The following is a 25,177-nucleotide window of genomic DNA, read 5'->3' as shown; positions in this document are numbered from 1 at the left end:
TGACCTTTTACCACCCACATTTTCCTTTTTTATGTCTTTGCATGTCACTTCTGAAGTTGTGACCAAAATAGGCTGCTTCCCTGCGTTCTGGGAGGGTTAGGGCTTCACATAATTTTCTGGGACGAATGTGTACCTCCTCGTTGGTGATGGGATCTTCAGCATTCTGCGATTCATTCACATTTCAAAGTCTTACAGTCAATTAATTTACAAAGCCTTTGACATTGTAAAGTAGTGATACAGTAGAACCTCGATAATTCTAAATCGGTTATTCAAAATCCCACCTAATTTGAAGAAGCTCTCGTTCCCGAAAACATGAGGTTTTTGCATGTTATTTAAATTGTTTAATTCAAAATATGGATAATTCAAAATTCAGACTTACAATTCAAAACTGCCTTTACATAAAAAAAAAGAAGTATTTTACATAGTAATTTAAATTCAAAATTTCTCCGCGTCATAATAGAACGAGTCTTCTGGATTGAATGTATAATATAACTATTTATAATAGTTTATTTAAATCCGCCTTCATCAATACGCATTTTCACTCGCTTTGGTGTGTCTACACTATGCTTCATATTTGCTAAGTTCGAGTTAAATCATAATTCTTTTGTATACAACGTTTCAAGGAACGCCATGATATCACATACCGGTAGCAGGTAGGGTGTGGAGAAGCAGAATCCACAAATATTGGAGATTTCGACAGTTGGCGAAAAAGCATGGCTCATATAATGAATTAGTACGCACCAAACAATTGTCAGTGCCAAAGAAACTGCATTGTGTTTTAACGCTGAGCCCAAACTAACATGGTTTTCCCCAGCCGAGAAGTTGTACAGGGGTAGGGGCCACTGTACTGTGTTGCATCGCAATGCACACAGAAGTGAGAGACTTGCTTCCCTCGTCATTGGAGAGTTTGATAAGCCACGATGTTTTAAGTTCGTCGGGTACTTTCCGTGCAAGTACAAGGCATCTAAAAATGCAAACAGTACGGTAATCCAAAAAATAAAGCATTTCCACAGGACAACCAGCATAATTTGTCCTCATCTTTGACTCTTGCTCTTTTTCTCTTTCGTTGTGTGAGGTTACGTTTGCGAGTGATTCATCCAAGTGTATTATTTGAATAATGTAAATGTACCTTGTTGGATACATTTTGGAATTAGATTTTTTCCATGGCATTTGAAAGGTTTAAACTGTGAATTAGGGTTAATTGCACGCAGTAATGGGTCTTACAATATTTTGTGACGCGGTAAGGGTTGGCATTTCTGAATTAAGAGTTCGTGGTTAATTTGAAATCGTGTAATTCAAAGTCCGATTTTTTTGGTCCCAACGACTTCAAATTAACAAGGTTTTACTGTAACAATATTTCATGACATATCGTAGGTCATAGTGCACATAACATGAATGTTCCAACAGACTTCTTGCATTTTTATTTCTACATCTGGGTTCCATTCTTGTTTTAGCCAGTATTCCTGGTATTTTAAATGTGACACATTTTCAGTGGGGTTTCTGTCTGGGTGATAACAATGTGTGGTATTCTCTTTACTGGTAACCATGAATTTTGTTTTCTTGAATTTGTATTTCGATGCTCATTGCCTTGTTTTGTTCATTGATGTTATTTGAAAGGAATTGAAGGTTGTCTAAATTGCCAGTAAGTATCACAGTTTCATTTTCATTGATATAGCGCAGGGATGGCGAACCTAATACACGCATGCCACTAGGTGACATGTAAACAAGAGTTCTGTGCCACATCAGACAAAATACTCTGCCCGTTTAAGCCACGACTAACTACATCAGAAACAGAAGACACCCTCAGGGGTGATCAGTAAGGGATTGACATGTTCCAGAAAAAATGGTGTGGATCAAAGGAAATGGGCAAATATCGGCAAATAACGAACCATCAAAATATAAATTAATGGTGGATGATTTATTACAAAAAAAATCAGTCATTCTGAGAACTATGATTGTGTAAGATGATCACTAAAATTTAAAATTTTACGTTTAATCTTAATGTACATCCAAAAATAAAGCAAATGGGATGGTACATGTTAATAAATTCCTACTAATTCTGTCAAAATTTTACATTGAATCATCATTATTGAATTTTGTGAATGTTAAATTTTATTTGTTAAGAGACTGATGCTCGTACGCATGTCAAATCATGCCAGAAAATCTGGAACAAGATTTTAAATGTTTAAGTTACATGACTGGTCAAAAATATGAAAATACAAAGAAAAATTTTAATTTTAATCGGCACTTAATTTTACTTAAGTAATTGTTCCTCCAATTTAACTCGAAATTTCAGTGATTATCTGTTCAGCGTAACCTCAGAATACATGCGACTTTACGTGACAAAAGTAAGCAAGGAAAAAAAATTAAATCTTTAACCATGTGTAATGACCTTAACACAATGCTGAAACTTAGAGCAACGATGGTAACACACACATCAGCAATTTACGATAAAATTAAAAATCACTCAACCTGTGGAAATAATAAAAAGGAAATATCCGTAATAAATCTCCCGTACCATCATCTACCATGGAAAGAAATGCAACCAACTACGACTAAAAATACTATTTTACAAATGTTACAACACGTGTCCACACGTTATTAATCATTTTATGGAGATGAAATTGTCCCATAAATGATGGCCTGAAACAGTAATCAATCCGGTAGAAATAGTCTGGGTAATGGTGACTGATAAGGTCGTTGATATCTACATCGAACTCAGGTCATTACCAAAATTTATCGAATATTGAGGAATTGGGTAGTATCATACAGCTACGGTTTTAATATCATTGTGATGACGCTCATCCAGTATGACAAAAGGTTCTAATAATCTCATACGCTCAATTTTATTTTATAAGAAGACGTGGTTTACCTCGTCGTTCAAAAATACGTTGTGAAGACGCTACCGTCTATGGTTCTCTCACGAAAACAACTACTCGCAGATATATCAAATGATGATAAATCATCTCTAAATATCCATTCATCATTATACAAAACATTGCGGGAAATAGATTACATGTGCTTCTGATCATAGAGATGCGAAGATTCGCCCCCAAATCACACATGAAATTATCATAATCCAATACAACATCTCTCCACATGGCACAACATGAGAGGGAAAATATAAAAAATTAATTCACAACATCCGTCCAAAATATAACGAATAAAATTACATAAATGACTGGAACCACACATGAATGTAATAATCAGACAATGTCCTCCCTTAAAAGTATGAAATCGGATTCAAAAGAAATCTATCCGTATCACTAGCGTAGCATTCGTACGTCAGATGAGTCTGCTCCCTTATGAGAATGTAGCAAACACTTTTGGTAAAAATATAGGAGAAATAAACTCCAAAGAATAAAAAATATTACATGTACACAATCCTCAGTATTGTAGTAATTGAATGGAAAAGTAATATTTCTTAAAGATTAGCCGATGGCTGATATTTAAACCAGATACTCGTCCTATGACATGACTTACTTAAACCCGCATAGTCAATGATGTTGACATACAGTCCGCACCTTGAAAATCGTATAATAGGAGAAAATAGAGACTCAACGTCATATAACACAAGAAAATGAGATGGTAAAGTTACTAGAACTCTACTTGAACTATTGTTCAACCAATAATCCCTTCAAGAAGAAAGTTAACTACTTATTACAGCTACATAGAACAGATAGTACCTGTCTTGATGACCCTGGTTTCCTTCTAGGCTGGATTCATGACATTAGGACGCTGTCGGCATCGGTCGTCCCTTTTAGTGTTGCATCTTGAGCTGGGCGATGTCTTTGGGGCAAACAAATTTCCTAATGCTGGTCTTCGTTGCCTCGGCCGGTTACGAACTGGTGCCTTTTGATGTACACTGAAACTTAAAGGAAAATATTAGTATGGATTCGCAACTCGTGGTTTCACAATTGACATGTAATGATACGTACTTTCTTCATAAACACTATTGACGTCTGCTATGAATGTAGATGGTCTTTTAAACTGTTGAGAAATGAGACTGTTCTCCTCGTGGTGGCGAGCAACAGCTGTCCAGGTCTATAAGACCTCCCTGCGTAGTAAGCACTTGAACAGCGCGCAGCAAGTAAGCAAGTGAGAGAGTCCTTGATTGTGTACACCACCTATATTCTGAGCTCTGACATCCAGCATACCTCGTGATTCAATTAACGTTCTAAATTCCTCTAATACCAATATAAATGGTCCGTTATTGGACATTATAAATTTTCCGGCTAACTCATTCCTGGTTGCCAGCATTTCACCCCCGTATGCTAAGCTGGGCTCATCAGTTGGTACCTAGCACACCTACCAAGACGCTGGCTGGTGCATACCATGGAGGCCACTGCGTAGGCTAATTGTAGCCACCGGCAGTGCCAATGCATCAGAGATTGATGCTGCTTGGCCATCAGATGATGTAGATGTCGATTCCCATAGGGAATCTGAAATATTTGTTCCGAGTGAGTAAATTTATAATACCAATATTTTGATAATGAGCCAGTCACTCATAGTGCATTGGCACTGCCGGTGGCTACAATTAGCCTACGCAGTGGCCTCCATGGTATGCACTAGCCAGCGTCTTGGTAGGTGTGCTAGGTACCAACTGATGAGCCCACCCTAGCACACGAGGGCGAAACGCTGGCAACCAAGAATGAGTTAGCTGGAAAGTTTATAATGTCCAATAACGGACCATTTATATTGGTATTATAAATTTACTCATTCGGAACAAATATTTCAGATTCCCTATGGGAATCGACATCTACATCATCTAAATTCCTCTGTCGTAAGTATGTCCCATGGTTTCTTATTAATTAATTAGTTAATTAATTCCATAATTAATTTTATTTCATAATATTATTATTTATACCTTCCTAAAAATGCGTTATCAAATCTTTTCTGCACACTTGTTGTAGAACGTTTATTAAGACGTCGAATCTCTTAGTTTTGATATTATGAGAAGTTTTAAATGTAATGTTTCTCGTGGATGGAGAGTCCAGCAGTATTAATAAAATTTTCCGTCTTTTCTTGTGGCAATAACACTGTTCTTCACCCCTTAACAGGTTACATAAAAGAAAGAAAGAAAGAAAGACACCCCTTTGGTTTCGCCGGCGAACACTTGGCGTACAGTCCCGTCCACTGATCTCTATACATGGATCGCTGATGGCAGGTCTCCGCTGCAGGAGAAAGTACGCCAAGTAGAACGCGCGGTTCGCCATGTTGGCGTACCCAACCTCGAGCTCTTCTTATGGGGAAGCAATGATAATATAGTCAATTTTAAGTCGCAATTAATGGCGCATTGGAATAATTAAAAATATAGAGACATGTTCACTCAAAGCATAAGGACATTGGGATCACTGACACGTCATTCCGAGGTCAGTAAATCTCCGGGATAGCAATAAATATGAGTGTATAATAACGGCCGGCAAATATTAACTTAGGTGCTGAATACATGCAATTAGCGATCGGTAACACAATACGAGTGAAAACCAGTTTCCGGAAACATTGCTGTAAATTGTATACATGTATGCCACGAAATTATGCATTCTTAAAATGATGTACCTATAAACGTAGCTCAATATACAGGCCTAGATTCGACATATCGTAATCGGTGCTTGATAATGAATTTGTTTCCTGTTTCCAAGAAATAACGCACATATTATCAAATTAAAATATCATTGAAGCAAATGTACACATTTATAAAACCAGCAAATATTCAAAACTAGTCAATATATCACATTACCTGCAGCTTAATGTACTATTACAGACCTCTTTAATTAAATTCAGCTAGCAAAGCGATATTGATGGTCATCAGAAATATGTAACACCAATTAAAAGAGTCCCAAATACCATGAATAGTATAATGGAATAGCCCCAAACACCCACCACACTTTTCCTTCTCCCACCACTCCAGTGTCTGAAACCCATAATTATTACTGATGTAAATAAGGTCTAGAATTCCTCCAGACTTAATTTTCTAAGATTGTTATAAGGTCACGTCAATTATTTCATCGAAACCGTCAGTTTAATTATGAGAAATAAAAAAATATAAGTAAATCTTTACTTGCAGTTAATGTTCAGTAAAATTGAAAACAGTTGGCTGTACATCACTTCTAAGGTGTACAGTTTGTCCATTTCTATCAAAACAGTCTTTCTCTAAGTGATCCGAGCAGAGAACAGCTGTTTTAGAAGGCTCCCAATTCTCCAGCCTGATACTCCTAATCGATGATCTTAGATGTTCGGGTCTCGAGAAAGGAAACCTACAAAAATTAAGTGCCATTTTGCTCCCGGAATATGCGAAATACGATACAATAAACCTAAAACTCAAAACACTACCCTAGGAAGATTCTTATGTACAGTATAAAACTCCCCGAGCCGGGCTGAGTGGCTCAGACGGTTAAGGCGCTGGCCTTCTAACCCCAACTTGGCAGGTTCGATCCTGGCTCAGTCCGGTGGTATTTGAAGGTGCTCAAATACGACAGTCCCGTGTCGGTAGATTTACTGGCACGTAAAAGAACTTATGCGGGACTAAATTCCGGCACCTCGGCGTCTCCGAAAACCTTAAAAAAGTAGTTAGTGGGACGTAAAGCAAATAACATTATTATTAAAACTCCCCGATGAAATGATTTCTCCTTCTGCTGATCGGTTCTGTTTGTACATCCATAAGCTGAATACTGCGGTATGTTAATGCCCCGTAGAATGTTTCTTCATTCATATTTCAGATAAACACATACATATTTAAATTTAATCTTGTAATTCACAAGCATACTACAAGGCAACGAACCTAAATTCGTAAAATACACTACTATTTACTTTGCAATAACACAGCACAGAACACTCGTGAAACTACAATCAAGAGGCCTGGCGTCACTGAACTAAGCATAAACAAAGCAAGCGCGCTCCTCGTGATCTATTGCACCATGCGCTCGCTGCCATCTTACGACGCCAGTCATCTTCTATTCGGCTTATTGCTAACCAAACTACCAGCCATCCAGGTATAGAGATCAGTGGTCCCGTCACATAAAATTCACTGCCAAATACCGTAGACCTAAAATGTCACAATACTAACATATTTTAATGTTTGTAACATGTAATAAATAGCTATCATCATCAGAAATGTGTTCTTGGATATCATCTGCAGAGTGCAAATGAAACTCCATATATGTTAATCCTCACGTAACATCCTACAATTTCAGTTGATCTCAGAATGAACAGCAGCCTCGCTTGGAAGCCAACCTTTTTCGATTTACATGACCAGCAACTTACGAATTACTTTTACAACATTTTACTTTTATACGGTGCACTGACTTGTTTATGGATTTCTATTTTTTAACATAGTATAGCGCATCTTTGAATTCTTAAGCTCCACGCACAACAATCCCCTTTACGTTCCAAAAAACAGAACAGCCTTTCTAGCATCTGTGTTTTTACGTCTATGAATATCTTGTAAAATGATGTAACTTCGTCCCAGTTGTTCTTCGAATGTACAACAGCACATTTAAGGAGCAAGCATATATTGAATTCCTTGACCTATAAGTGATAGATTTCCATCCCTAACAAGTTTTTAATGCTGTACGGCGCAACAATCGTAAATAAATGATGCAACTTCGGCTCGGTTGTTCTTCAATTAGATAACAGCATCTTAAAGGAGCCAGCATATACTAATCTCCTTATCCAACAACTCAAAGATTCATATCTTTAACATAGTGCTGAATGTCTCTATAATTCTTTTCTCAATATCTCACATGGTATGTACATTTACGAGACCTTATGTGTCTTTACATTGTTTGATTTATTTAGTATTTGTTTTAATTTTGCTTTAGGCTGATGATGACCTAATATTAGGTCGAAACTAGCCCCAAATCATTTATGTAAATTAAACTCTGTATATTTTGTATTGAAAAGGTGGACCTTAATAATACATTAGTTTAACTCTATTGTAATCACAGTTCAGTACAAATCTATCATAATGAAACTTGTTTCATTTAATTAAATAGCCGATAGCTCGCCCTGAGACCTTCAGTTGTACATGACACTGCTTTGAAAGAAATAAAACACGCAAAAATACGGTGCATATTTTTGGATTATTTAAATTTATACTGAAATAGCCCCCACCTGTTGCAAGGCCTACAAAAAAATCTTAGTGGTGATACTTGGAACCAATTAGAGTAAACAGTACATTACCAAAATATTTTATATTTGGTGTGACCTTTCAAGAATTAAATATTCATAACTTGTACAGTACTTGGACTAACTCAATGAAACCAGGTGACATACAGTACATCCTATTAGATGTAAAAGCTCAAGACAGAAAATTACAGATGTTTAGTGGCTCAATTTTAGGTTATAGATGACATTTCGTGATTTATTCACGTGGTCCTACACTTTTGACTGGTCCTGTATATATTAAGAGTTTACTAAAACAGCTTTGGCCAATCCGTCTGTCTGATTTACTGCACCGATTTGCTTCATTGTAGTTTTATTCTCTCTGGAATTACCCACCGGTGAATCGTGAGCCATAATAGGTCTCGTTAAGTTCAGCCAACTTTGAGTGATCGTAAAATCAAATCATTAAATGATCACTCCAATAATTGCAGGCGAAGGCTTACCCTAACGTGCAATGCATTCTGTACTTAGCAGGTTGCTAAGCGACTAACACTTTTATTAATATATTCTGATATGTGTGATTTTCATCCTTAGAAATGTCATTGCATGCAGCCATGTTTGATTACTAGCTGTCAAGCCAGAGAGTGTACACTTCTTCTAATGATGGAAGAATGCTATTCTCTGCTAGATGCTCTTTGATTCTCTGACCTTCCCAAGCTTCTGAATGTACCCAACAAATGGCAGTATGTTCCTAATAACTTACATGGTGATAGGAGAAAACCGTCGATGTACGTACAGACGGAAAGGTTTCAAGTCGACTAGTCATCTTTATGGCCATTATTGAAGATCGAAAAACACTTCATAAAGTGGGTAGTCTACTTCCCTAAACTAGTGTTCAGCCATGGCCAATTGTATGTTGTACTATCTTGGGCAAGATAGTTTAAAAATATTAAGATCCAGATAAAGCACAGAGAATACTGTATTAAAAGAAGTGTTACAAACTAAATTACGAATGAACCAGTTATTATGTATCGGTATTAAATGTTCATAAAACTATTGAAAAGGGCAGGTAAAACAATATGAATGTGATGGGCCTAGCAAGACGAGTTATCTGACCTATTTATAAGGAATGTTGCAGAGCAGCACAGGTCCACTAGTTATTTATTAAAGTAACAATTTCCAGGATCGTCATTGTCGTCATAATAATAATAATAATAATAATAATAATAATAATAATAATCATAATAATCATCATCATCATCATCAATGTCCCACTCCAGTCGCCCGGGTGTGGTTAACAACCCTCCTCCACTCCTTTCTGTCCTACTTTTCCTGCTCCATTACTTCCACCACATCCAATCCGGCTTCTCTAATGTCCTTCCAAATCTGATCCATCCACCTTCTCGGTCTTCCAACTGGTCTCTTTCCCTTAACTTCTCTTTCCAATTCCCTTCTTGCTACCCGTTCCTTCTCATTCTTTTTACATGTCCGAGCCGTCTCAGTCTTGCTTTCTGTATGTTCTGTACTAACGGTTCTATATTTTGCTCTTCTCTGATTTTAATATTTTGAATTCTCTCTCTTCTTGTCTTTTCCAGGATGAAATATCCAAATTGCAGTGTCATTTTACTAACCTTCTGTTCTTTTATTTCTGTCTACCAGCATGAAGCAGAAGGATGTTCTAATAGAACAATTAGAAGAGGAGCTCAAACAGAAGGAAAGTGCCCTGGAGAAGCTCACTTCTGAAATTAATACTTATAAGACTGATATTAGTAAACTGAATGAAGAGTTGGAAGAGCAGAGAAGACGGAACAATGTGAGTACTTATCTTCATTTACTGCATGCACACTAAGATTTCACTAACAAGCATGTCCAAGGTTTTTAGTGGACTGTTTGGGTGCTCAGACAGGATGTTCTTTTATTTTGTATTTTTATACTTTGAATGGTTTTTCCACTTTTGTAGTAGTTAGTGATGCACTCCCAGACTGAAAGGCCACGTGGAATATGAACAGAAGACAGTAGGGATCTTAACAGATTCTAATTTGTGAAATTTAAGATTTATTAGAAACAAGTCAGCTGAAAACTTTGAATGCTCTTAATACTGTTACCAAAAATATCCAAATGTTCCGGTGGAAGTTTAGCAGTTTACCTTCTTGAAGTAGTAAGCAGATTGACATTCGTAAAGAAATGTAACTGGTTCTTGCCGCACGGTTCAGTAATTTTTAACTTACTAATACTAATTATTAATAATAATAATGGCAATAATATTCTGAAAATCCAGGTAAATGGGCATCAGAGTTCACCAAGGATCTAATAATGGTAGAGGAAATGAAAATATCATCCCAGATCAGGTATATAAATTGGAAATCTGGTGTTCTCTCACAATTTCTCCACGAATTGGCAAACTAATTTGGAATACACAACAAAATACAATCAGGATGGCATTCATAACATAAGTTTACAGTTTATACACTTCTTCCCTGTTCTTCCATAAGTTACCTTGATATCTAATTCAACATTTCAACAGGTCCACATTTGTCCTCCCACATTTCTCATTACTTACTGAGATTTGGGTCGTCTTGTAGATTTGTACCATGCCAGATGCTTCATTGTTGGTATCACGTTCCACCTCCATGACTCACAGTTTTTGATGAAATTGTTGATCAGCTCGACGTGAGGCTGTTGTCCCAAAACAATCTATTCATTTTGAAGATTAATGACATAAACTCGATGCAGCATGTACTTCACTAAATGAGAATTGATAGCAACAAACTAATCTCCACTCTGTAGAATTGGGTTGTTCGTAAAAATGCTAAAAAAGCAGTATCAGTTCACAAGTTGTATAAGTCCTGGAAAAAGATGGAGAGCAGCAACTTAACATGTAAGACCCTGTGTACAGAATACACATACAAGGAATATATCTTCCTCTTCTTCTAGGATGATTACCTAGTTGTACTTCCTCTTAAAACAAAAATCACCTTCTTATCCTGTTTCCAGTCTACTGGGTTGGGTTATGAATCAAGGACATCCAGAGATTTGTATTTTTCACAGTTCCCCCAGGACGAGAACATCAGGAACTGTGTGTTGCTTTTGGAAGATCCCGTAATAGTTTCTGATGCCTCGACTCGGTCTGTCATTTTATAGGCTATTGGTACGATGGGCTCTCCATACTGCAAGGCTTTTCATACCTACTGCCAAGCATGGGAAACAGGCACGTTTTGCAGCCATCCCAAATGGAGTGTAGACGCTGCTAAATGGACTTTTGTGGTATGGGTCCGAAATTTTCGGCTGCAACCTTCGTCATTGGAGGCTAGATCAACGATTGTATAGGTCATTGGCAATTAGACACTGTGTGAGGTGAAGAGAGTGGGAATGTTAAGCTCGGGTGTTTCCTTAGACTTAAATACCAATTGACGTCTAACTTCAGAACCTCTAAGAGCGAGAAGGTGGGAACTTAGAGGGTAAATGTTTGATGACTTTAACCGTAAAACATTCATCAAACATGGTTTGATGGTGCCAGGTGTGAATGTGGACAGGAAGATCCATATCACCATCTCACATTTACCCGCACTGTTTCACAAAGAAAAATTTACTGTCTGAGCAATGTCATTAACTCACTCATTCACTGCTGCCTTGTCAAGTGTCTTCCTGATTACATGCTCCTACTTTTATACCTGTAGGCTCGACTATGCTGTACAATCGCAGAGCTAGCTTGTGCAACACAAGCGTTCAGTGAATCTATCCTTGCATAAAACAAATTTTCCATGTGAGTCGTAAGGTAACTCAAGTGCTCAGTAAGTCTTTCATCCCAAAATACAGTAGAAGTCCGTTATAGCGAGAATTCATAATAGCGAAAAATTTGCTCGCTATAACGGATTGTCGTTATATCCAATTTTTGTATTAAATTCGGAAAACCCCCCAAGCACATAAAAATTGGTATGAAACGGCAATCAGTTTGTTCAAAACTTGCGTTTCCGCCGATGATATCCACACTACGGCTTACTTGTTTGTTATTTTTCGTAATCCGATACTACGTGAAAGTATGTTTAATTTCATTCTGAAAAAAATATAGTACCGTATTTCTCTGAATCCAAGATGAACCCCACTTTTTCCTTCAAGAAATTTAAATCAGGCTCAAAAAGAACTTTGTAAAATCACATGAATGCCTTGTTGTACAGTAGGCCTACGCATTTTTAGACGCCGAGCATTGACTTTCGTCACGCCGTATTTTTTTTTTTTTCGGGTGCACAATTATTCTTCATTTCCGCGGGTTTAAGGACCATTAACTTAACATTGGCATCATAATACCGAAGAGAACCCGCTGAAAATTTTCCGGCAATACCTATTCCATGCGACTCTACAATAGAATGATCCATCAGGAAATTATTCTTGCTGTCTATAAAACTGTTACTTTTACGCAGCGTCAGATATAACACGTCTCGCTTGCCGGGTTCGGCCAAATTCAGCGCTTAGCGATATATAGGTGTAATAGCGGACGTTGAAAGTCGACGAACGAGTTTACATCGCCACGGTATTGCCATTTCGCCCTTGCATTTTTCGTGCACACACCTCACAATTTTATCTTCGACTTCTTTAAAACGTCCTTGTTGCGGACCACTGAATGCATTTTTTTGTACAATACGCATTTTTTTTAGCTCTTTGTATTCACACTAACATCAGATATTGGCTTCAGTTAGGCCTATGCCGTATTTTCTTGCGGCTGCACAATTATTCGACATTTCCGAGTGTTTAATAATCATTAACTTAAAATTGGCATAATATCGACTAGAACCCGTTGAAAATTTGCCGACAATACCTTTTTCACGTATCTTTACAATACGACTATCCATCACGAAAATGTTCCTGCTGTCTATAAACATTAATTTTACTATGCATCGAGTACAATAGATGCGTTATAACTCTGCCACTGAGTGAGTAGCCATGGCTTTTCTAAGAATTTGAAGGGTCGCATGTTTTGATGCCATTCTGCAGATTTGAGAAACACTCAGGCACTGTACAACCGGTTGTCGCGGCTAGCGATGTATAGTAAAGAGGCGGTTGTTTGTCAACGAGTTCTGTGCGCGTGCAGCATGGATACCGCGGTAGTTGTCAGAGGTATCAATTAACTTACTGTTTGACCGCGAATGCAACAACCCTTGAGTTTTCGCATGAGATTCTGAGGGAAAAAGTCTTGGATTCAGAGAAATACGGTATCACTCCAGAGATTTCTGTAGCAAACGCCTCAGCTTTCTTCTTCAAACAGCGTCACCTAACCTAACCGTATATGTAGCCTATCATGAAAACATATTTGGAACGCATGTAGAGAAATAACCTCCTCGCAAAAAATTTACATGTAAATAGCCGTAACTAGGCGCGAGAAGATATGAAATATCCTCTGAAATCAGTGATATACTCTGCCATATCTTGAGGTGTATCACATTCTTACTTAATTTCTGTATATAACATTAAAATTAAGATATCGTTTACTTCAGCCTTTATTTTTAATGAGTTAACAACTGCTATCGGCCACGTTATTTACGCATTTATTACGAAAACGTGTTTTGCTCTTTCATTTCAAATTTTCCTTAGAGTACAGCAGTCAATGGGTATTACTAATAAACTCCAACATCGCCTTTGAATGTCAACGAGAGAGCTCGCAAATGCACAAAGTGAGAAAACTATACCGTACCGAAGATGATCAATAGCATTTTGTTGCAAACGTTTCAGTTTTCTTATTCAAACAGCGTCACGTATCCTAACTTAACCATACTAAACGTATGATGAAAACACACTTCAAGCGCCAATAGAGAAATGATAACTTTCTCGCTATAAATTTTCATAATAGCCTTTCCGTAATTTAACCAGACGCGACAAAATATAAACTAACCTCTGAAATCAATTAAGCACTCTGCCATATCTCGAGTCCTATCCCATTCTTACTTAATTGCAGTATTTGGCCTCAAAAGTAAGCGGTCGTTTAGTCAGCCCTAATTATTAACGAGTTAACAACCGTTATCGGACACGTTATTTACGCATTTATTACGAAAATATGTTCTCTCTCATTTCAAATTTTCTTTACGGAACAGCTGTCGATGGGTATTACTAATCGACTCCGACATCGCCTTCGAATGTCGACGAGAGAAATCGCTGGTGCACATAGTGAGGAAACGATACCGAAGGTAATCGATCGCATGCAATATAATCGCTGGGGTGCATAAATATCGGTAACGGAAAAAATCTCGCGCGCTTTATCGCTCGTAATTACGGATGCGTCAGTGACAGGGTTATCGCTGTAACCGAAGGACGATACACAGTTTAATATAGGAATTTCGAAGGGACAGAAAAAAGTCGTCGCTATAACGGTGTTCTCGTTATAAGCCGTACTCGCTATAGCGGACTTCTACTGTATTGTACACTTCGCAGCTTACGTATTTCTAGCCCCTTGGAAATAGAATACACAAGTAATATGCCGTCTGATCTCAGTCAACTACAATATTTAATCTAATAACCACGCTGCATATATGCAAAATCCCTTTAGTGAAATTTGGTTTACTTTACAAATCTGCAAGAGTAATACATATTTCTCTGTTACAAACCAATAACAAATCTGTAAAAATTAATAATCTTTTCTTCATAACTGACTAGAAGTTGTTGCATAATGCTATTTTTTTCCCTATGAAAACAGAAGTTACTTCATTTAAAAATGCGTGATCCATTGGCTGTTAGCCGTGCTACTCATAATTTTTTACTCTCTTGCTGTGGCTTTCAACACACACATTTCAGTTGTAAGTGCACTCTTGTCAGTCACGTTCTGTTCTCCATTTCTGGAGACTTTGTTGTCCGTGAACTGCCCGGTGGTTACTATACATCTGTTCAAAGCTAGGTTTATTTTTCTTCCAGACATGTACGCAACTCTTGTCCGCATCATTCTTTCTTCCTGCAGCACAGTTATTAAATAATATTTTTGTGTATTTTAATATGTTTGTGTGTCTTTGCTGTTTGATGTTCCTGTTTATGGCTGAAGATGTTCCTAAGAGATGAAACATGTACCACTAATCCATTAATGTTGTTATTCTGAAAGGAATAAAATAAACGTATTGTAAAGGTCGAATTTCCTCAAAGAACCATACTATTTGTATTAGGTCGACATTACAGGCTTTGACATGGGTTTCATTTCATGAATTGTGATGCGGTAATCGATCAGTGTCCTGTACCAACTGTCCCAACTATACCGTGTGGCTGTCCCTTTTTGTGTAGATTGTATTTTTGATAACACTATTTCTTCTACATAGCTCTTAACAATTGTTCTCTTTCCGGGTTTATGCTTCCAAAGCCGTATGATCCAATGATGTCTTTGCAGGCATGTCTGTCTACTCCAACTTGTGGATTCAGGTCTCCAATAATATTATTTTCCTCACAAATGACATCTTCCAGGTCTTGACAAAATTTCTCCTAGTCATCTTCACTGCAGCCAGTCTTTGGGGGATACACTTCTATGACTGTGTAGTTAGTGGTCTTTATCTGCACAGACAGTTCTATGATTTTGTCATTCTTACAGGAAAATTCAGCTACAGCATCATTATCTTCTGTGATTAAGAATAAAACACCTTCCTAGCCTCCTTAGCCTGTCCACTCCAATACAGTTTGCATCCTTCTCTAAGAGTTTTACTTCCTTTACCTCTCCAGTTAGCCTTGCTTCATCTCAGCAGAATTATTTGTCTCTTGTCCACATTTTCTGTGAGTTCTTCTGTCTTTCCGATCAGTGATAGACTGTTCCTACTTCCCATTCTCACTTCTTTCCCTTCTTTCAGGCGTGTGTTTAGATCCATGTCTTAGTGTTACATCTGTCAGGTCTTCTTTAAGACCTCTCTTTATCTGTGAACACTTCTGTTCCGAGGCTGGCTCTGTCATTGAAATAAGGTTAAATGATGCTGCTACTACTAGCTTATGAGGCCTACTGTGGGTCCTTGTTATTTTTGTTTTGCACTAGGCGATCACCACCTGGCAAGCATTTCCTCTTGTCAGTCAAGATTTATGGTTTGCCTGCCAATTCTCAGGTCTTCTGTTGGGTGATGGAGTTGCTATGTCCCTATTCCATAAGTTTTACCAAAAATGGCAAAATACTAGTGGTATCCAAAACTTTCATGAAAGGATATCCTGCCAATGTTTGTGATCTTCAGATTAGTATTGCTGGGGTGCCTTGGAGCATTGATGGTCTGGTACAAAACTGACCCACTTGTTAGAATCTCCTGATGCATGATGAAACTATTATCATATTAAAAACCCAAAATGAGGCTGAGGAAAAGTTGCATGCTTATTTTGCGCGTTTCTGATAAAACCCTGTTCGTGAACTGTTGCATTGAAGGGACTAGAAAGTCATATTGAGAACATTTTCCACACCATTTATAAGAGGAATTAAAGTTTTTGTAGTGGATAGAATATTTGAAAGCTGCTGAAGCTGATTTGCCTACATATGAGTATTTTTGCTTCAAACTATAGATATGTGCTGTAAGTTGTACATCTGCCTGTTACTGTTTATTACCAGTACGTACCATAACATTGCTTAGTTATATTTTATTTGCTAAACTCTTACATCAATTAGTCATATTAATCATTTATTTTTCTCCATAATCTCACATGGCAGTGAATGCACTGTGAAAGATGAACCACCCATCCCCTCCTTTCTGGCTGACATCTCCTATCTCCCATCCTGTTCTCGTGCACGAGTTGTGTGATGAAGTCCGGGTAAGTAAATTTTAATGAGTATATTGAGATTTACTTTCCCTTCTAACATCATCCTGTTTCCAAACATATGAAATGTATTGTTGTTAAGCACTCTGAAGATAGTTGTCAAAAAGAAAAATGCGAGTGTACACTAAGCTAGACTTTTCCTGCTAGTTTTACAGTGTGGTCAAACTGGATCTAGTTTAGTCACTTGTAGAAAGATAGGGCCACATAATAGGATAAACACAGTGACAGGTCAGTGTCGTGGTATGTATGGAGATGGTTTTGCTTTTCTTTTAAAGGGATCAATTACTTCCTTTTAAGAGTGGTATAAAAACTGAATCTCGTAACTTCACCACTAATTATTTCAGTTTTTTTATATATTTACTCTCATTAATAGTAATATTAAGTCCATCATCATTACTCCAGGAAAGTACTGGGTTATTACCCCATAAAACTCTAGCCTGACTAGTTCATTCATATGAAAGTAAAGAAAGGACAATCAGGAAACAGAATAATAACAAAATCACTGCTGAAAATTACAATTATTTGGCATACAATAAGATACACATGATGAAACCACAAAAGAATATAATACTCATGCACATCATTCAGTAACGCACATCAGTTCTTTCTAAATAAAGAGTCTAATAAGTAGGACAAAATAAACTATACACAATGAAACCACATCTTTTAGATATTTTTCAGTACAGGATCAAAGTCTCTTACTGTGTACTAGTTTCAATATACCCTGTTGATAGAATTAAATGTTTTGGGAGTATCGCCTCTGCACACGACTTGATTGCACTTCATCATAATTGAAATGTTGGCTGCCTAGGAATTTCTTAATTGGGCCAAATGGATGAAATTCTGGGGGTGCAAAATCTGGACTGTATGAAGGGTGTTGGAACATGTTCCAACCAAATACCTAAATTTTGTCACGAACAGAAGTTTCAACATGGGGATTAACGTTCTCGTGAAGCAGTCTGATATTTGCAGCGTTGCGTTTATCACAAAGGGTTCATTGCAACTTATCAGTGTTATTTCATAGTGTGCAGCATTCACAGTGCTCCCATGTGTACGAAATTCCACCAGCAGAACATTATACATATCCTAGAACATAGTCGCTAGAACGTTTTTGGGAGAGTGCATCACTTTGAATTTCTTCTTTGTTTGGGAATCGTGATGTTTCCGCTCCATGGAGGCCTTCTTTGTTTTGGGTATGGAGTGGTACGCCCAGGACTCCTCACCAGTTATGAATTCCAGAAAGGTATGCTCTCATGCAGTGCAACAAACTGAGTGGTCCAACTATGTCATTTGCTCACCTTTCTGGTCATCCATCAGGTTCTGCAGCACCCAGGGGGCACTAACTTAACGAAAATTCTGTTTGTCGAACACTGTACCATAAGAAATGTTGAACATCTGACAAGGTTCATGGATGGATCCACTGTTTGTTACCAATTGCCTGCTCAGTGGCTGTGACATTCCATGGTGTTGCTCCTGTAATTGGTCACATGGAACATGGAAAGTCAACAGGGTTCTCACAGCCTCTTTCAAATAATGTGAACCACCTGGAAATTAAGCTACAGTCTATAAAGTTTTTCCCCATACACACACATTTTCTTGTGTGTTTTTCAGTACGGTTTAGTCCTCTTGCTCACAAAAAATGTACTATACCTCATTGCTCTCCACATGTTCACAACAATAACATATATGCAATCTTTGCTAAGTAGTTCACACTTCTGTCACAAGAGCTTTAGTTGATCAACTGATCGAATATATGATGACTAGCACAAACTTTGAATTGTATGTCTATAAAATTTCAACGTCCCAGCCACAATGACATCGCAGGAAAGAATTGTTGTACATTACTTAATGATGCACGCTCTTATAATACAAGAACCACAAATGAAATATCTTGTAAGATATGTGGATCTTATAGAAAAAGCTGGAAAGACTATGTTTACCAGAATAACTAAGAAAAGGGTTCCGAACCCAATCCTGTGATACCAACCTTGGGAAGAAATTTTATTGGACACCCAGTTGAAAGAAAAATTTAGGATCGCCGCACAGATCACTGAGCACAATACATGTTTGACAGAGGCAATTGAAACAGAAAAGCACTCAGACAACTTCAGTTCCTTAAACAGTTTGGCTTCAAAGAGACTGCAATCAGCCTTGGTATCATATTTTTCAGAAAGAGGGAACTGCATGGTGAGCAAATATACATGAAGTTGTACAAAGAAATGTTACGTTTTATTGGATTGCTAGACTGACTTGATAAAGCCTACTCCGTATTTAGTCAAAATGTGATAACAGTGTAACAGCCCTGAATAAAATGCAGTCCCATTAGAGGCTGACTAATGAAAGCCTGCATCTGTAAATATGAATCTTACATCTTGTATTATTGCAAATCATCTTAAAATACATACTTATTAAAGTCCCTGGTGAATGTCAAGACTCACTGAGCAAATTTTGATGTGTTTTTCACTGTTATAGAGCATTTATTGAGGAAAGTTCAGGTGCATGAAACATTAATCGGTGACGAAAAGGAACCAAGCAGTGGTGATTTTAGTGAAGGAAGTCAAAGGAAAGAATTGTCATTAGAATACTTTCATGGCTATATCATTGATCAACCCCAGTTGTTCAGCAGAGAAGCTCTGCAAAAGTCTGGGATGGTACATGCCAAGAGTATCTGAAAAAGGTAGCCTTCAGAATCCATTCTTGTGTTACAGTTTGCAGTAAATAATTCATTCTTAAAATTAGAAAATTTTGAGATTAATCACGTAATCTGTATCAAAATAAATTGTTTATTCTCTGTAACAATCTTAAGATTAAAATGCCCTTTACAGTATGTAATTTGCATGAATGGTTCAGGAGTTTTTGTAGTGAAGCCACAAGAAGGGTTTAAATATTGCATGGTGAGAAAGGAGCAAACTAATGTGCAGGCAACTATAAGGGCTTTGGAAAAATGTTGCACTGAGCTCCATACATACAGCAGGAGGAAAACGACTGATGTCGTCGACAAGGAAATCTTACTAGGCCATCAACATAAATTAATAAATTAATTGGAGTAAGACTTGAAGACTAGCACACAACAAGCCATCTAGTGACAAATTAGAGTACCACTTACTGTAGACCAGCGGTAAAGCACTCTTGAATTCAAACCTTCATTATTAGAGACGTCTTGCTCGTGAACGAACAAGATTTTCTTCTGAAGGCTTGGAGCACAGTTCTCTGTGAAACATAAAGAATTTCACCCTGTTTTCTCGACGCTCGAAAAGACCTACAGCTTATCATATGTACCGTAAATTCATAATTGCTCCTGTGTGAAGTCAGGGCAGGTCACTAGTTACTGTATATTGTGATAAGTGGGTGATGGGTAGGAATGAACAAGTTCAATTCAAGTTATATACAGAAAGTCTTTCTGTAATGACTATTATTATTATTAGTGTATGGTAATGTACACAAAACAATACAAAGATTAAATATACATGAACAGTAAACACGAACTATTAAATACAAAATTACAAGATATACACATTATACAGTAACATTGAAAACAATCCTGCAAGCAACAGGGTTCAAAGAGTTAGATCTAAATTCTCAAGCCAATGTAGGGCCTCAGCGGAAACCACCACAAAGTCCTGGCTGGATCCAGCGAATGCCCTTCCATTGCATTCTGTGACAATATGATTGATAGTCTGCTTAACTGCACCACAGCCACAGGCTGGAGAAGATTTCATACCCCATTTAAACATAATTGATCCACATCTCCCGTGGTTAGTATGGACTCTGTTGAGGGCTACCCATGTCTTGCGGGGCAAATCAAAGCCAGCTGGAAGATTCTCATAATTGAACAGTGTCTGCCATTGAGTTGGAGCTACGCTGTTCCACTCTTGTTGCCAATCAGTTTTTGGATTGAAATCCCTACTAACAAATTCCTGTGCTATTTGAATAGGAGGAGATCTTGATTTGAGGCAGCTGAATCTGACGTTAATGTCTTCATGGATGGGGGAGATCAAGATTGGTTAATATCTTGTTGTAAATGACTAATATATTTGGATAAATTAACATAAAAATTTGATGACACTAAATTAAATCTTCTAGCAGGTTGCTCTATCATATTGTCTGTTATTACAGCCCTTTCACTTTGAGGTCTATGATGAGGCCAAAACAATATGTGGTACAGTAGAGGATTGAGTTATTTAGAGGTGAGGATGCGATGATGCCCCTAGAATCCCACTAATCCTTGGCATCCTCTTTCAACACCACACTTCAAAGGTCAGATTCAGTCTTCAGGACAGTTATCTCCATTGAGTGATAGATGGTTGAGGTGATATCTTCTCTATATTCTTTAAAATTTAGCTGTTAAAATGCTTCTAGTTGGTAGTCAGTGTATTTTCTTAGAGGTGCATGCTAATGGCTTGCTATTGGAAATTGATCAAGGAGAATCCATAGGAATAATTAATTTATACATTACTATCTTTACCCTTATATTTTTCTTTCTTGCTGTCTACACTGTCAAGCCAACTAGAGTTGACTGCTTTTTCATCTTACTTTTAATGCTACTTCACAGAGAGTCAACTGCATGGAAAGGGTGTGGGATTGCTCATAAATTATTTGTTTTTTGTGACTTTCATGTACTGAACCCCAGTGATAAGTGATGAAACAGAGAGAGACCCGTAAGTACTGGCCAAAACAACCTGGCAAACAGGATTAAATTGACCACTGCTTTTTAAAGTACATGGAAATGAGGTTTTGCTTACATGCCGTTTTGACCACTTTATTTGATTGTGTTTTTTAATTACCGAGTAAGGACTGCAAGATGGGAAAATTCGAGGTTATGCAAGTTTCAACATTTAAAAAATTATTTTTGCACATTCATACATTACATAGGATGAAGTTACAATTATTCATTAAGTTACTAGAACACTTTCAGTTAATTGCCTGACATATGATTATATTTAAGATAGTCTAAAAATCAACTCAGATCCCTTGTGCATGTGCTGAGATGATAGTACGCAACACATACTTAACAAACTTACGAGGGGGTAGAATATGTGTGAATTTCTTAATTTGCTTCATATTACCTTCCAATTAGGGCAGAAGTCACATGGTATATGAAATTTTGAAAATTGCGAATGTTTTGAAACATTAACTTGTTTAGTATCATTACCATAGACTTTACATTTGTTCAGTAATTACATGCTAGAAACATTTTGGACTGAAAGCACCCTACACTGTATTGCCATACAGATGGTTATCTTTGTTCTGGAATGCAATTTTACCTTGTGAAATTTTTGTATAGTAAGGAAAATGATTTTTATTATGGTGTTAGTTGAATTTAACAAGGCCAAATTAGTAAAGTTACACTGCAATATTTTCTTTTTACTTTTGGCTACACAGACTACTGCATCTTCAGTGTTGCACAATACCTGTGATACCAGGTGGTAACAGGAAGTCTTGTCAGTCAGCTGGCAGTGGTGGCTCATATAGTTCGATGATAATAAAAATAAAACATTTGCAATAATAAAGTCTGCATAATGGTCAACTCTAGACGGTTTAATGGTATTGTATATCACACACTTATTTCTCAGCAACTATGTTCAATCATGAAAATTTTCTGCTGAGTTTCTTCCTTCTCTTAGTTTTTCCTTCTTAAAGTAAACCTTGGTTTCAGATTGTTAGAACTGAGAAGTATCAGGCTAGTTACGTACTCAAGGCAGATTTGTTTTCTTGGTTCCTCCGAAAACCATAAACAATAGTAGGACATAAAGCCAATAACATTATTGTTTTCTTGATCTACTTGATAAAAGTATTACTAGAAGAAAATATTTGTAATTTGGTTGTTGTAGGCGGTTTTAGTTATGTACAAGATGAGCGAGTTGAAATGTTCACCTCAAATAACTCGTAAACCGTTAAAATTATAAAAAATCTGTTTTCACTTTTAATAACGTCACTGAATTTCTTAAACTTGTAGTACTTTGCCCAAGTGTCAATGTCTGCTGAGGTAATGGTACCAACTTCGTTTTATTTAAACGGAATTACCCTGTTTTCTAAACCTAGCAATTGAGAGATATGGATATTGCAAGTTCAGAGACGTACCGGTAACTATTTTAAAAACTTGACAAGTATTTTGTGAGACCTTCATCAGACATGGACCACCCACTATTTGAATGAATGTTGTCCATTAAAAGACCTTGAATATAAGTTTATCCATTACCTTTAGCATTCTCCCTAGGATCTTTCTAACGGGCCTGGCCATTTTCACTGATCGCCCGGCTATCATAACCTAGATATAGGCTAGTTAAATATTTCAAGTTGCTTTACGTCGCACCAACACAGATAGGTCTTAATGGCGTCTTAATGGGATAGGAAGCGGCTGTGATCTTGATTAAGGTACAGCCCCAGCATTTACTTCATGTGAAAATGGGAAACCACAGAAAACCATCTTCAGGGCTGCCGACGATGGGGTTTGAACCCACTATCTCCTGAATGCAAGCTCACAGCTGCACAGTTGTGACCACATGGCAAACTCGCACAGTTTATGTAATATTAATACATACTTGAGTCAGTGTGTATTCGAAATTAATATGTAAATACTGTAAAACTGTTTATTTGATTGAAAAATCTTCATTATTCTCAGCATAATTGCACGGTTTACACTGAAGTTTGAATGTTCAGCTTGTCACCTAGTGTCATGCGTGAGCGAAGTCTCGATTAGCTACAGTACCGGTCAAAAGTTTAGGACCACATTGAAAAATCATGAAGTTCCATCTAGAACCTACAATTTTGCTACTAGACCTCTGTATGGTTTTTCCTGAGCTCTTGCATCTAATATAATATACATCGCCTGATTTCAGTGATTTACGCCAAGTATTGTATAAGTTATACAATTTTAAATGTTTTGTCACATCAGAAAGTCAACATTTTTGGAAATATTATGTACTGTATCCTCTAATTAGTTTCAAGTATCACCACCAAGATTCTTGTAGAGACATAGCAATAGTTAGGGGTCATTTTAGTATAAATATGAAAATTCCAAAAAAATGCGGCACCCATTTTTGTTAGTTTTTTTTTTTTTTCAAACCAGTGCTAAAAGTCAATTTTTCCTTGTTCTTATCATAGGTCTCAGTGTGAACTATCGGCATCAGAAACGTATTCTTGGATGCCATTCACAGAGTGCAAATGAAACTATCAGGGCAGAGAAGTCTGATGCCGATAGCTCGCCCTGAGACCTTGGGCCATACATGAAAAAGACAAAGAAAAATCAACAGTTTTGGCCCTGATTCAAAAGAAATAAAACACGCAAAAAATCTGGAGCCGCATATTTTCGGAATTTTTATATTTATACTAAAATGGCCTGCACCTATTGCTAAGTCTACAAAACAATCTTGTTGGTCATACTTGCAACCAATTAGAGTATACAGTACATTATATTACCAAAATTTTTGATATTCTGGTGTGACCTTCCAAGAGTTATATATTCATAACTTCTACAGTATTTGGACTAACTCAATGAAATTAGGCGACATGTATCCTAATGGATGTGAGAGCTCAGAAAGAAAATGTCAGAGGCCTCGTGGCACAATTTTAGATTCTAGATGACATTTCGTGATTTCTTTATGTGGTCCTAAACATTTGACCAGTACTGTAATCGCATGTGAGCACTCGTTTATGTGGGATGTAACAAACCCCACAGCAACTGAGTGATTATGAACGAGCAGTAGAGCACTAGAAGTTCAAAATATTCTGTTATGTCTTCTTCATGGTAACACTAAAATAGTTAATTTTTGCAGTTAATATTTAATATTTACCTGTCTTAATATTATTTTTCATAGCCTGAGAGGAATAATTTATAATATTATCATTAATTTTTTACATAGTATTCTGGGGAGAATACGGACCTTTTTGCTATGGTGATACTAACGGTTTTAAAACATCCAGTGTAATCGTAGTATATTTACAGTAGAGCTGTCAGAAGTTGAAGGATCTCTGCTTGTAGGAGGTACCTTGGCTACCTGGTTAATCATCATCATTTCCCAACTCCAGTTCCCCGGGTGTGGTGTACAAGCGCTCGCCATCTCCTTCTGTCTTCGTACATCTTCTGATCCAGTACATCCATTTGTATCCTCTCTCCTCCACATCTGATCTTACAGTCTCTATCCAACGTTTTCTTGGTCTTCCCTGTGGTCTTCTTCCTACGAGATTAAGGTCGAAATATTTTCCGGCAGGTCTTTCCCTGTTCATTCTCATTATGTGCCCATACCACTGAAGTCTGCGTTGTGTTTCTTTAGGGCACTGATAATAGGAACCTCAATACCAGCTACTTTCCTATTCCTGGTTATTG

At 37.3% G+C, this 25,177-nt stretch overlaps 1 protein-coding gene across 8 annotated transcripts in view; it reads left to right on the top strand.

Moving 5' to 3' along the window:
* LOC136884204 (ribosome-binding protein 1) overlaps positions 1–25,177 on the top strand; it is a 262,166-nt gene that overhangs the window by 156,171 nt on the left and 80,818 nt on the right. For all 8 annotated transcript variants that reach the window (XM_067156254.2, XM_067156250.2, XM_067156251.2 and 5 more), the window contains one exon: positions 9,763–9,916. In XM_067156254.2, coding sequence (XP_067012355.2) covers positions 9,763–9,916 — 154 coding nt within the window. The remainder of the gene's footprint in view (positions 1–9,762; positions 9,917–25,177) is intronic.

The sequence above is a fragment of the Anabrus simplex genome, chromosome 12, assembly GCF_040414725.1.
Source record: "Anabrus simplex isolate iqAnaSimp1 chromosome 12, ASM4041472v1, whole genome shotgun sequence".
In the NCBI taxonomy this organism is placed as follows: domain Eukaryota; kingdom Metazoa; phylum Arthropoda; class Insecta; order Orthoptera; family Tettigoniidae; genus Anabrus; species Anabrus simplex.
Note: the sequence above shows the minus strand (reverse complement) of the source record. Positions and strands in the feature narration are given on the sequence as shown.